Source organism: Alligator sinensis, unplaced genomic scaffold (assembly GCF_000455745.1).
Source record: "Alligator sinensis unplaced genomic scaffold, ASM45574v1 scaffold862_1, whole genome shotgun sequence".
Lineage (NCBI taxonomy): Eukaryota > Metazoa > Chordata > Crocodylia > Alligatoridae > Alligator > Alligator sinensis.
The window spans coordinates 439563-452302 of record NW_005842066.1 but is presented as its reverse complement, the minus strand read 5'-3'; the positions used below and the strand labels follow the sequence as shown (position 1 = coordinate 452302).

The 12740-nt window shown below is 42.1% G+C and overlaps 1 protein-coding gene across 10 annotated transcripts in view; it reads left to right on the top strand.

Moving 5' to 3' along the window:
- Positions 1-12740, top strand: part of IPO11 (importin 11) — a 317498-nt gene that overhangs the window by 111771 nt on the left and 192987 nt on the right. For all 10 annotated transcript variants that reach the window (XM_025204020.1, XM_025204018.1, XM_025204021.1 and 7 more), the window contains 3 exons: positions 2713-2839; positions 11485-11518; positions 12571-12611. In XM_025204020.1, coding sequence (XP_025059805.1) covers positions 2713-2839; positions 11485-11518; positions 12571-12611 — 202 coding nt within the window. The remainder of the gene's footprint in view (positions 1-2712; positions 2840-11484; positions 11519-12570; positions 12612-12740) is intronic.

Sequence of the window (12740 nt, the reverse complement as noted above, 5' to 3'; positions counted from 1 at the left end):
GGAAACAGTTGATCATAAATGAATGTTGTTTATTGTTCTCTGCAGTATGTGTAAATCTTTGTAAATAGTATAAGGGAGGATTATAGAACACATTTTGACACATCTCCAGTGAGGTTCTCTGTATCCAAAATTAGACTGACAATTGTGCATATGAAAGAGATGTAACTGGTCAAGAAGCATTTTGTATTTGTGCAGAGATATGATCAATTTTATAAATACTTCATTAAAGTTTTCAATAGAGTAACATATTGCTTTAAATAATACTATGGTCTTCATGAAGTCATTTGACCAGTTTAGAAGCTCCTTATTTTGTTTGTTGAACAGTTTTTGAAGAAAGGGATCAGGAAATGGCCTGTAAGCTCTTCCCCTCCTCTCCCCAACCTTCCTGATTTATCATCCCCAAACAAGCAAGCAAAGGAGCCAACCAGCTTGTTTATCAGCTTTTAATTACTTAAGTCAAGAAAGTGACTTGCTAAACTTTTTTTTAACGGCACCTTTCCAAAGCTGAATTAAACTGTGGTGGTACATAGCTATCCTCCTTCTCTATCAAACTTCTTGGCTTTGTTTTCTTTTCCCATTTTTTTCTTAGCAGAATAACAGTGTTTAAGAATTTTTAAACTTCCTTTTTTATCTTTTAAATTCAGTCTGTAGCTGGTAAGCAGTGTGTGGGCAGACAGTACAGATTTCAAGAATTTTGCCCACAAAATAGTCTCTTAAACAGCTACCAAGAAAAAAAACAAACAAAAAAACCCAAAGGGGCAAAAAAACCCTTGCCTAGCAGCTCATTTTGTATATTTTATGGCTTAGCAATTACTGTATTTAGCTGAACCTGAGGCAACTTCAAATTTAAGATGGACCCCCCCATTAGATTCTATATACAGAAAATTATAACAAATATATATAATTTGTTATCTTTTTCCAAGTATAAAATCTAATTGCCTAATTCTTGATGGGTCACCCTAAAATGATCCCCTACCCTATGGTCATGAAATCAGCAGCAGGGAGGCAGCTGGCAGGGAACACAGGGGGTGGCAGGGTTCCTGCTTCTATCTCAACTTGTTATGTAAAGCTTAAACAGAACTGTTGATTTCTTAATTGGATTTATCTACTTATTTTCTTTGTGTACATGCATTATAATTTTTGCTTTGTTTCCTTACCATAGCTAATTATAACATTATCATTAATTAATACATTAATATTGAATTATCTGTTTATTTACTTGGATTTCTGTGTTGAACAGATATTTTTCCCTTAATGTCAGTTTGTCCTTTGAACCTTTGTGGTAAAGGTGAGACAGCTTTGATCTACTTGGTAGCATTCCCTGGAACTGTACTTTTAGTCCTTAATGTACATTAAACAGTGCATTGCATAAATCTGTAGTGCTCAGCTCTTTTGTCCTATAGGCTGGCTGAATGGCATGGGCCTGGCCTGTGGGCTGGATTGCCCCTGTGCCACCCTGATTGGCCCCACATGCCCAATCTAGCGTTCAGGATCACTTAATTAATTTTGCAACACTCCTCACCGGTCTGAAAGTTTTGGTGGGGCTCCCCTGCTACCAGTTTTTTGGAATGTGCGGAGCCCTACAGGTTGGATAGCATCTGTGGGCCACGTGTTGAGCATCCTTGGTGTAAATGGTTTGCTTCATCTATGAAGCATGGTTAATGTTTTCAAACAGTATGTACTTTCTAGCCTCTGCCATGATAGCAATCCTAGCCATTTAGCATTCCCTGCCTCAATCCTGACTGTGATCATAAAACTGAAAAACAGGCAATGAGTGGGAAGTAGGGTCTTTCAGCACATACTTCGTAGCATCAAATGACTACGAGAGCTTCAGTGTACTGGTAGAGCAGCCCTCAGAATCTCTAAGTATGACTTGATTACAGGAGAGCTCTTCTGACTTTTAAAGATGCATAAAAATGTTTTTCTCACCTGATGAGCAGGCCAAAAACTTCTTTAAAATAATTATGTCTCAATTCTTGCCTGATCCCTCAGGGAGAATTGAGACTGCTGACAGGGGAATTCATGTCCAGATGCTACAGCAAGCAGCCAGATTCCTATGGAAGAATTTTGAGCTCATACAAGGACTTTTTAAGGCGCAAAACTTTAGAATCCTTTAATCAAAGCTTCAGGTGCTTCAGGTTATGGTGCTTCTACATGAACATCAATCTGCTGTTGTAATGAATGACTTAGAGCCAGATCAAGTGGACTCTCTGATTTATCCTTCTGGGCTCTAGACAAGGTCTGAACCCTTTTTTTCAAAAGGGGAAAGGAGGAGTAGCAGGGTTATACAGGTGGAGAGACATGGTTATAGCTAAACTTAATAGAAGTGGTGATAATAAAAGAATAGCTTTAGTTTTCAATAGCATAGATAGTTTTAATTTGATTTGCCATATCCTGACTAGATTTCATCTCCAGTGGAGCTTGGGTTAGGAACATAGTGAAGAAACCAAAAAATGTCATAAGGAATTAAATACATATACATCCCAGGAAGGGAGAAACTTTCTGTTCATTCATTGGTATCATATGGATCTGATATAAAGAAGTTTGACTAAAGAACACTAAAAATGTAGTTTATACAAGTCCTATGAAAATTAACAATTGGTGTGATGAACAGTGTCATCTGCCATTCTTCTAAAACACTTTATCTGCATATGAAAAGTAAAGAAACAGGAACAAGCTGAATGACTAAAATGATGCTTTTTGTTTCTACAGGTATAAGCCAATACGGCGACGTGTCATTTGGCTTATCGGACAATGGATTTCTGTAAAATTCAAGTCTGATTTGAGGCCTATGTTGTATGAGGCAATTCGTAACTTGCTTCAAGATCAGGACTTAGTGGTAGGTGTATGCAAATATAATTGTAGCAATGTACTGAATTATACTTATTTAAAAAAATAAATTTAAATGAGAAGTTTTAACAGCATATATGCTTCAAAGCAAAAATGTTGTCATGGTAATTTCTTTATTCTCAAAAAAAAAAATCTGCTCAATGGTAAGGTATGGGCTCCATCTAGATATGTTGGACTTCTATAGTTATTGTGGGGAAAGTTTTCAGATCCATATTTGTGTTGTTTACTCATAATATGTTTACACACAAAACTGGTTCCTGAATCTTGGACTCCTCTATAATTATGTCTATTCAATAAGTAGTCAGTTAGTGTAGATGCATCTTGAGTGTTATATGTTCTTGCATTCATTCATCAGCAAACCTGTGGGGATCCACAAACACACTGAGAGATTGTCATACCGGGATGAAGTTGTCCAGCATTATTTCTACCTGCTGTTATAAGCTTCTGTTACATAAATATATTTGTTGCAAATATACCGTGTGAAATGGTATTACTGTGGAAGGCAACTAGACAGCTACTTTATAGTGTATTTATAATTCTGGGATTATGACTTTCACTCACATTTCTGCAAATGAATTGAAGTTGTGTTGGTATTTACCATAGGGAGTTCCTGGCAATTTGTATTCATCTTGTATCTTCTGTGCATCCACAGACTGGAATTATCCAAAGTTCATTTAAAGTAGCGCCTTTTCTTTAAAATGCTGACAATCAATAATTTACATTAGAAAAAATGTGTTTCAGTAAGTTACATCTTTGCCCAGCTCCCTACCAGTAATATTGTAATTGTGTAAGCAACTCACTTTTATGAACTTATAGAAATAAGAGAGCCATAGTGGTTGATAAATAAATATCTTTTAGTCATGGGGTTTTGTATTTAGAGGGCACATCTACACAAGATGCTTTACTGTGCAGTACAACTAATTACTGCGCAGTAAGTATCCACATCTATATGTGCAGATGCTTACTGTGCTGTAATTGGCTCTAATTGTGAGTAGATTTGCTACCTGAAAATGTAAATCGAAATTTACTCAAGATTTAGTAACTATGCAGTAGCGCACATGTACACCCTTGAATGGAAGCAAATATGTTCCTGGTTAGCTGGGCAGAAGGGGGCGGGAGATTTGCTCCCTACTCTGGGGAGCTGCCTACTGCCAGGGCATGGGGATCTCCCAGAGCTGGCCACATGATCGTGGAGCTGGTGCTGGGAGAAAAGGATCTCCCAGCCTGGGCCCCATGGCCATTGGACTCGGGCTGGGAGAGAAGGATCTCTCAGCACCAGCCCTGTGATTGTGGAGCTGGCACTGGGATAGAAGGATCTCCCATCCCAGGACTTGCAACCTCAGAGCTCAGGCTGGAAGACAAAGATCTCTCATTCCCCGCTCCCCAATTGCAGAGCAGGGGCTGGGAGCTTCCTGTTGGTAGAAGGTGGGGGAGTGCCTTCACTGCCCAGCTTCATGATTGTGGGCCAAATTAATGGTGTGAAGCAGGCCTGTGGAATGCCGCCCCAGTTTCTGGTCCAAGACCAGGTGGAAAGAAGCCCAGGATCCCGGGCATTTGGTTGCTGTTGTGAAAACAAGCCAGGCCTTTGGCTGCCTTCTTGTGGTGATGCTGTGGCTTTAGCATCCAGCTGTCTCCTGGATGCTTGGCTACAGGCTGCATGACCTGTCTTTGTGATCTGTCTGGCTCATGGACTGTATGTTTGACACTCCTGCTGTAGACTGCACTATGGTATAGAGATCCGTAAGCTAGCTTGAGTACTAGAAGTAGTTTAGCTGCATTGATGTGGAGCTCCACACACAGTAGTTTGCTTTAGTAGGGTAAGTTTTCCTGTACTGAGCTTGCTTACTAGATGCTACTTCTGGGACCCAAGCTAGCATCTTTACAGCTAGTTTAGGTTTGGTTTTTGACCAGCTTACAAGCACCCTATGTACTAACCATGAGCACTCAACAGGTCTGAGTGGTTTTGGCACCTATAGTGTGTTCTGTGAGTTGGTGTGAGTATTTTGTTTTTACATTATCTGTATTTAATTTTTGTTTATTGCTCACATTGCTACCATTCTTCTGTTACATATTCACTGAAATAAAATATAAGCATGCTTATCCTTTTGCCATTTTATGAAGTATGCTGTTCAATTGAATTTGTGAAAGCAATTCGGTATTCTCAGGCACAGCCTTTCTACTAGAGGAAAGACTTCTATGCATTTTGTAGTTGTAGACACAATTCAAGATAATGCAGAGCAGAAAGTTTTCTCTTGTATCTGTGGCCATCATGACTTGATCCAAATACATAATACCAAAAACTCCGCTCAAAATGAGAACTACAGCATTGGTTAGAGAATAAATGTCAGCTAAATTCAAGAAGCAATGGTTTTTTTTAGTTATATCTTTTATTAACCTAGTTGAGAGAGATGTTAGTCAAGTTTTGGGGCACAAAGGGCCCTTCAGATGTGGGGGAAAAAGCAAGTATGGCCTAAGCTAATGATGGGATAAAAATGGCTTGAGTTTAACTCCTTATGTAAAAGAAACAGATGCTTAAGGAGTGTAGAAGGGTTGCAAACTAGAGCTACGTTGTAGTGTATTTACAATTTTGAGATTATGATTTTCACATTTTCACTTGTTTTCAATTCACTTGCAGAAATACAAAGAGGAAAGAGAAGTTATCAGAAGTAGTGTCAAAGCAAGAGAGGCTTAGTTGAATAGATAACTTACCATTAGTACTCACATAACACACGTACTCCTTTCCTCCAAAATCTGTTCCTCCAAAATTAAGCAGGGAAGCCGATTCCCTCCATGGGGACTCTTGTAATAGCTGCCATTTCTTTCCCATCTCTCCCCATCAGCAACATGGGAGCATGAATCTTCAGCATAGCAGCTATAGCTGCTAAATTGACAGCAGCTTTTGGCTAAGCAGCAGTAGCCTTTAGGAGACCTTTTGCAAGTTTGGCAGTGGCTGTGGTGGAGTAAAACATGAATTGCAGTGTTTGCAAGGACAGAGAGATGCTGATGAATAGAATTTGTCTGTGCTCAAAATGCATAAACGATACAGTAATTAGAGGTGCACCAATACATCGGTCCCATATTGGATTGCATGCATCCTGGGAGGACATGAGGGGCGGTGTGCCCCCAGATCTGTGCAAAGGGTGAGGGTGGGCTGGGGCCAGGGCAGCATCGAGCTCTTCCCGGCAGGGGCCTGGGCCAAGCTGTACTCCAAGCTGAGAGCTGCCACCCTCTCTCCGCAACCCCCAGACAAGCCCTGGCTGGGCAGTGCCTACCCTTGCCCCAGCCCCACTCCCTCCCTCACTGCAGGGGCCTCAATCTGAGGGAATCTCAATCTCAATCCAGTATAAGGGAAATTGACAGTATTTGCATTCAGCCTTTTTTGGCTGATGTGGTCGATAATGTCACCAATAAATGCCCTGTGCATGCGCATGGCTGCAGTGCAGTGCACAGGCAGCCAGGAGCACAGCTTGGCAGCATGGAGAGCATCCAGGTCTGGCTGGTAAGTCTGTTGTGAGGGAAGGGGCATTGGAAGGGGAGGCAGATTGAGGCCCCTGCCGTGAGGGAGGGAGTGGGGCTGGGGCAAGGGTAGGCACTGCCCAGCCAGGGCTTATCTGGGGGTTGCGGAGAGAGGGTGGCGGCTCTCAGCTTGGAGCGCAGCTTGGCCCAGGCCCCTGCCAGGAAGAGCTCGATGCTGCCCCAGCCCACCCTCACCCTTTGCACAGATCTGGGGGCACACCGCCCCCCATGCCCTCCCAGGGTGCGTGCAGTGGCGGGAGCTGCTCCCACCTGCGCCCCCTGGATGAGCCGCTCATGGCTCCATCCTGGGCTGTGCAGCACCTGCCCCAACCCCAGCCCCACTCCCTCTCTCACCATGAAGGCCTCAATATGTCCCTGTCTCCCAACTCCCCTTCCCTCCCCCCTTGTCCCTTCCCCCACAACAGACTTACCAGCCGGATGCAGCTCTCCAAGCTGCCCAGCTGCATATTGGCAATTGGATCAGTATTGGCCGATGTAGCTTGTTAAAAATCAGCCATCGGTATTGGCGGAAAAAATCTCTATCAGTGCACCCCTAACAGTAATTATGTAAGACAACAATATAAATCAGAACATCTGGAGTATTTGTACTTGTGGAATACTGAGAGGTTAGAAGAGACACCAGTTAGATTATAACGAGTTGGGAAACCGTCATCTGTATTTAGTCCATGGCGTTTAGGGTCCAGTAAAGGTACTATTTTTGTTCACAGACCTGTTTTCTGAAGGTATTTTTTAGCTTTACATATGGATTTACTTAAATGCACAAGCCATTGTTAATCTGGCATTTAGCTGAGGCTGCACTTAATTCTGTTTCACACAGGAAGAAGGGCATTTTGTGCCCAAAAGGTTTTCTAACATCTCTCTCAACTCTAAAGCTGGTTTGGAAAAAATACCACTAAAAAAATATCTTGCTTCTCGCGTAGTTCTTGGACCCTCACATCTGAAATAACGCTACAACCCTGGTACAGCCAAATCCATGCATTCCTGGAATTGACTTTTGTGAGGTGGGTTGCACCATCCCTGCTGTGGTGGATTCCATTTTACAATGTTTAAAAAAGAATACAATTCAGTCCTCTAGCATGATAGTTGATTATTAACTTAGGTGCATACAACCTGAAGTGAAGAGCTGTTATCAGCAACCTGAAAGTCCTTGGTAATTGGAATTGCTTGGGGATTAATCTTGTCAGTGTTCTGATGCAGATGAAAGCAATCGTATGATCTCTTCCTTCCTACTTCATTGGAAAGATAGAGCACTGGGGAAATATGTATGTTCAGAGCCCCCTGGCTGCTGTCTAATGTGCGAGTGCTAGGGTGTTGCTCCTTTATTCCTCCTTCCCACAGGGAAGTCTGTCCGTCAGTCCAGTCACTCACAGCTGCTTCTCTAGGTCCTTGGTAAGCAGGTTCTGGAGCAGCATCTTGCTTTGCTGTTGGCGAGTCCTGTGGGGGTAGTAGCTATTCCTGCTGCTCATCCAGGGGCAGTAGTACTGGTCCTTGCCACTGTTTTCTTAGGGCAGTGGGAGTTCTGTGACAGCTCACTTAAGGGAGCAGAGCTGCAGCCCCAGGTCATGGCTCAGTTACAGGACCCAGACACGTGCATGTGTTGCAACAAAATGTAGCGCAACATTTTTTTTGTTGTGGATTCACCATTTTTTGGCACTAACACTGGTGTGAAGGTATACATGCTAGCTAGGTTTTGGTAGCCCTGTAAAGGCATAATGCAACAAATTTAACCATGTCCAATGCCCTCTTTTTTGCTTTAATTGATATGCTGTGTGAACTTGAGCAAGACACTATAAGAGTATGGCTAGATGTGCATCTGAATCCTGGAGTAGGCTTCAGAGCTATGCCTGGCTTGGCTTCTGCTGATCACCTCTGAATTGACCTCTTTGCAGAAAACTATTTATTACATCCCTTAAAGGGTGAAAGGCTTAATTGAAAGATTATTTTTAAGAGAATTTAAAATCTTTGAAAGAAAGAAAAAATGGAAAAGTCCAATATTATTGACAAATTGTTGCTGCTTTTATATGTGGTGTTCTGGATTATATTGAAACAAAAATGCATTAATTTTAAGATGTTACAAGAAAATTTTTAAAAATATGTATTCCATATTCATACTAACATTGAAATATTGTGCTTTGGACAAACTATGGTAGAAGATTATAGTTGATTCCATTGCTATACATTTTGTTTTCTACTGCTAAGAGTTTTTGCATTTATATGAAATCTAAGCGCAAAATCTAAATGCTTGCCTTTTAATCCTCATCATAGCTGTGACAATTGTTATGGAATAACATTCACTTTAATTCTTTAAAATCAATTTCTTCATGCTGGCTGACTTCCAGGATCTTGCTTATTACAAAAAACAATATTTTGCTTTGGAAACTGCTCTTCTGTCTAAAGGAGGCAAGTTTTTAATACGTTCTTGTAGAGAAGAACAGGATCTTTTCTGTAGCTGTTACTAGTAGCAGAGGTTCTAAAGGAAAACTTTAGTTCATTTTAATATCCCAAATTTTCTAATATAGAGAGCAGTGGGGGTTTCTCTAGCTCATGCTGAAACATAGAATGTGTCCTGAAATGTAAGGATTGATACCGCTTTTACCTTTATTATGTAAATAAGAGGTGGCCAGTCTCCAGTGCAAGTGGCACAAGCAACTTCTGTGCATGGCACATGGCAGATCCGGCAGGTGTAGAAAGCAGAGCAGTAGATTGGCCAGGTGAAGGGGAGCAGGATGGCGCTTGGGTAGAGCACAGGGCTTAATTTGTGACACACCTACCAAAAATGATGTCTCCCACTGGTGTAAATGAAAGTGATCATTATTTTAGTCATCAGTGGTAACAGTTGTACATGAGCTTCAGTTTAATTTCCAACTCCTCAGTTTTTCCCTATCATGTTTAACTGAATATTTTCATTCTTTTGGACTGAACTTCTTCATTCTAAGGCCAAAACTTAAGACTTATTTTTGCAAAGTTTTAGTAAATCTGCTGCTCTGCTTTGCCTTGCCCTATCTGCTGCTGTGCCGCCCTGCCCGTCCACTCCCTGACCTGTTGAATCCCACACAGGCTGCCTGTGCCACTTGTGGCATACGTGCTGCAGCTACCCCAGTTTTAAACCAGTTTTAGTTATTTACAGTGGGAATTGAGAGAAATTTGTTGATGTTATTGGGAGTCTGGGATTCACTATGTAACTGGTGAGACACACTATAGACCTGCAGTGTAGTTTAGCACACAAGATACATATATCTTAGTTAGGTTATAAGGCTAGGGACAGAAGTTACACACAAACTAATATAAATGATCAGAAACCAGTTCAAATATGTAACAGCAGAAGTTCAGTGCATGTAAACTGCTTTCAAAATGGCTCTAACCAGTTTAAGATAAACCTGGATGGATGTAGTATCAGACTTAACTGGTTTAGGTTAAATTAGTTTATTGAACTTCTGTCCCAGATCCCCACCAGAATCAAGTCAACTCATAGTCCCCCAGCATGCTTTGCACCTCCCCCACAACCCCCCCTCACAGACTCAAGCTGCCTGCTCCAGCAGAGCAAGGAGGCATACTTTAGCAGCCCCCAGCTTCTGGCCTTGGCCACTACAGACATGTGGCTGCATTTTTAGAATCAAAAACGAGTGTCTGTTCACTTGCGTATCAGTTCAATCTATGCAGTTTACACTAACCTGTGAAGATTGAATCAATTCAGTCTTGGGTTTTTTGACTGTCTGTACTTAACCAAAAGCTACATATCTACCCTGCCTGGTGGTTCATTAGTCACTACCCTGCCTGAAAAACCTAAGTATCTTTAGAGAGAGAGAGAGAGAGAGAGAGAAAGAAAGAAGCAAAAAAGCTGTTTTCTCTCCTTTTCCAGCTTGTAGGCAAAAAAACCTCATTCACTTATAATTGGCGGAAGGGGGGAAGGAGAAGGTAAGAGAACACACTTATCAGAAAGCTAAATTAATCTTGCATTTAATTCTGAATGTTGAGAGACCTGTAATTGTTCTTTTTTACATTGGGAAGTAAGTTGGATATTCAAGGTCTACCTCCAGTAAAATCTGTATCTTGTGTTTATGAGCCTTTCCTTACTGGTTAGCATTTTCACAGTTCCATAGAGAATATAGTTGTCCTTCGAGTTATGATCGTCCATTAGATGGATTAGGCCTATACCATGTTAGGCTTTGAATCTAATGATAGAGGCCATGCATTGTGTTATGCAGAGAACCTCTAGAGTGAGTAGAGTACTGCAGCAATGTGCTGGAGAGACCTGTGTTGCTAAACCGACTGCTACATCTACTCTGTAGAATTTTTTGAAGCTGCAACTTGGCAAAAAGTACAAAGGTAGCAGTGTGACTGGTTCGTGTCCAGTAGAATAATGCTTAATCTTCTAACTAATTACAGTGAGCAATTATTGTTTTGCTGTCATGCCTACTTGTGTATCAGTATTACTGAGGAGTCCAAAGGGGCCTGAAAACTGCAGCAGCTGACTCCTAAGTTTCTGGGACCACATGCCATCAATAGAGGTGGATGTTATAGAAGCATATTCTTCCATTCTTATCTCTGCATCAGCCTTGATTTGATTCAGTTGATCTTCTCTAAGCACTGAGAAATCTGAGAGGGTGCGTAGCTTTTTATAGTAAAAGAAATGTAGAATTAGGTGTAATCTCCATGATACCAGTACTACAGCTTATGTTTTGTTATCAGCTATTCTAAAGCTTCACAGAGATATGTTAATGAGAAAAACAAGCAACAGGATATTCTGCAGGTGACTTTGAAAATGGAAGAACAGATGCCATCATGGTTCTGGGTTGATTACTCTGTCTTACCACCTAGTCAGGTTAAGGGCTCTGTGGCAATGGCTTTGGCTCTGATAATTCATGCTTTTAATATTTTACAAAATTAGAATTTTTGCAAAAGCTATTCTTCTGAAACCAAACAAAGCATGAATAGAAAACAGGTGTATGCCAATGTCAAATGACCTTACTTTATCTGGGATATGAGGGCTTTCTTATCAATGCAGATTATTAATATCAGAACTGAGGATAGTCCACTGATACACAGGATAATGTTTAATATGGGTAACAGCATAACACTTTGTCTTTTGTCTTTCAGGTCCGTATTGAGACAGCTACAACTCTGAAGTTAAATATCCTTTTTAAAAATTATGATTTTCTGTTTTATTGATTCTTTATTTAAAGTTTCTGCAAAATAAAATGACAGACCTATATTATTAATTATTTATATTTTTAGAGGTGCACTGGTAAATCGGTTCTATATCAGATCAGCACTGATTATAAGGAAAATGGACCTTATTGACAATCGGCTTTTTTTGGCTGATGTGGCCAGGAGCACAGCCTGGCAGCGTGGAGAGCAGCCGAGTCTGGCTGGTAAGTCTGTTGTGAGGGAATGGGCATCGGGGTGGGGAGGGCAGATTGAGGCCCCTGCGGTGAGGGAGGGAGCGGGGCTGGTGCAGGTGCTGCACAGTTGGGGCAGGATGTGGGACAGAGACACGAATGCCTTGTTTAGGGGGTGCAGAAGGGAGAGGCGGCCCTTGCTGCTGCAGACACCCCAGGAGAGCATGGGTGGGCGTGTGCCCCCAGATATGTGCACGATGTGAAGATGGGCTGATGCTGTGGGCTGGGGCTGGGGGTAGTGCCAGGCTCCGGGGGGGTGGGGAGGGGGGTTGGGCTGGGACTGTGCTTAGGGCGGGCAACGGCAGCCTGCCCTCGTCCTGTGCTCAGATCCAGGGGCACATGCTCCCCCATACCCTTCTGGGGTATGTGCTGTTTCAGGAGCTGTCCCCATCTGCACCCCCCAGAGGAGCCACTCATGGCTCCATCCCCTGCTCTGCCCAGGCTGTGCAGCTCCTGCCCCAGCCCCACTCCCTTCCTCACTGTGGGGGCCTTAATTTTTGCCTCCCCCCACTCCTTCCCTTCCCCCTTGCCCCATCCCCTACAACAGACTTACCAGCCGGAAGCTGCTCTCCAAGCTGCCGGGTCACATATTGGCAATTGGATCGGTATCAGCCAATATGGCTTGTTAAAAATCAGCCATCGGTATCGGCTGCACTCGATTCTCTTATTGGTGCACCCCTGCGTATTTTAATAGTTATGTAGCCTTGCTGAGATTTGAAAATCAGACTGAATTATATCATAAAGTATCTTCAAATCAGTCTTTAGTTCCTTAACCTTTGTTCACCTGTAGATGATTTTGAGTTCAGAACTGACCAGTTCTTGCCGGTAAGAGCATTTGTGTGGGCTTGTGGGTAGATTGAAGGAAAGGAGGCAAAGAAACATGTCTGATTCCATTTGAAAGTAAACGTCTAAATAATTATATATATATATATAGAGAGAGAGAGAGAGATGGGG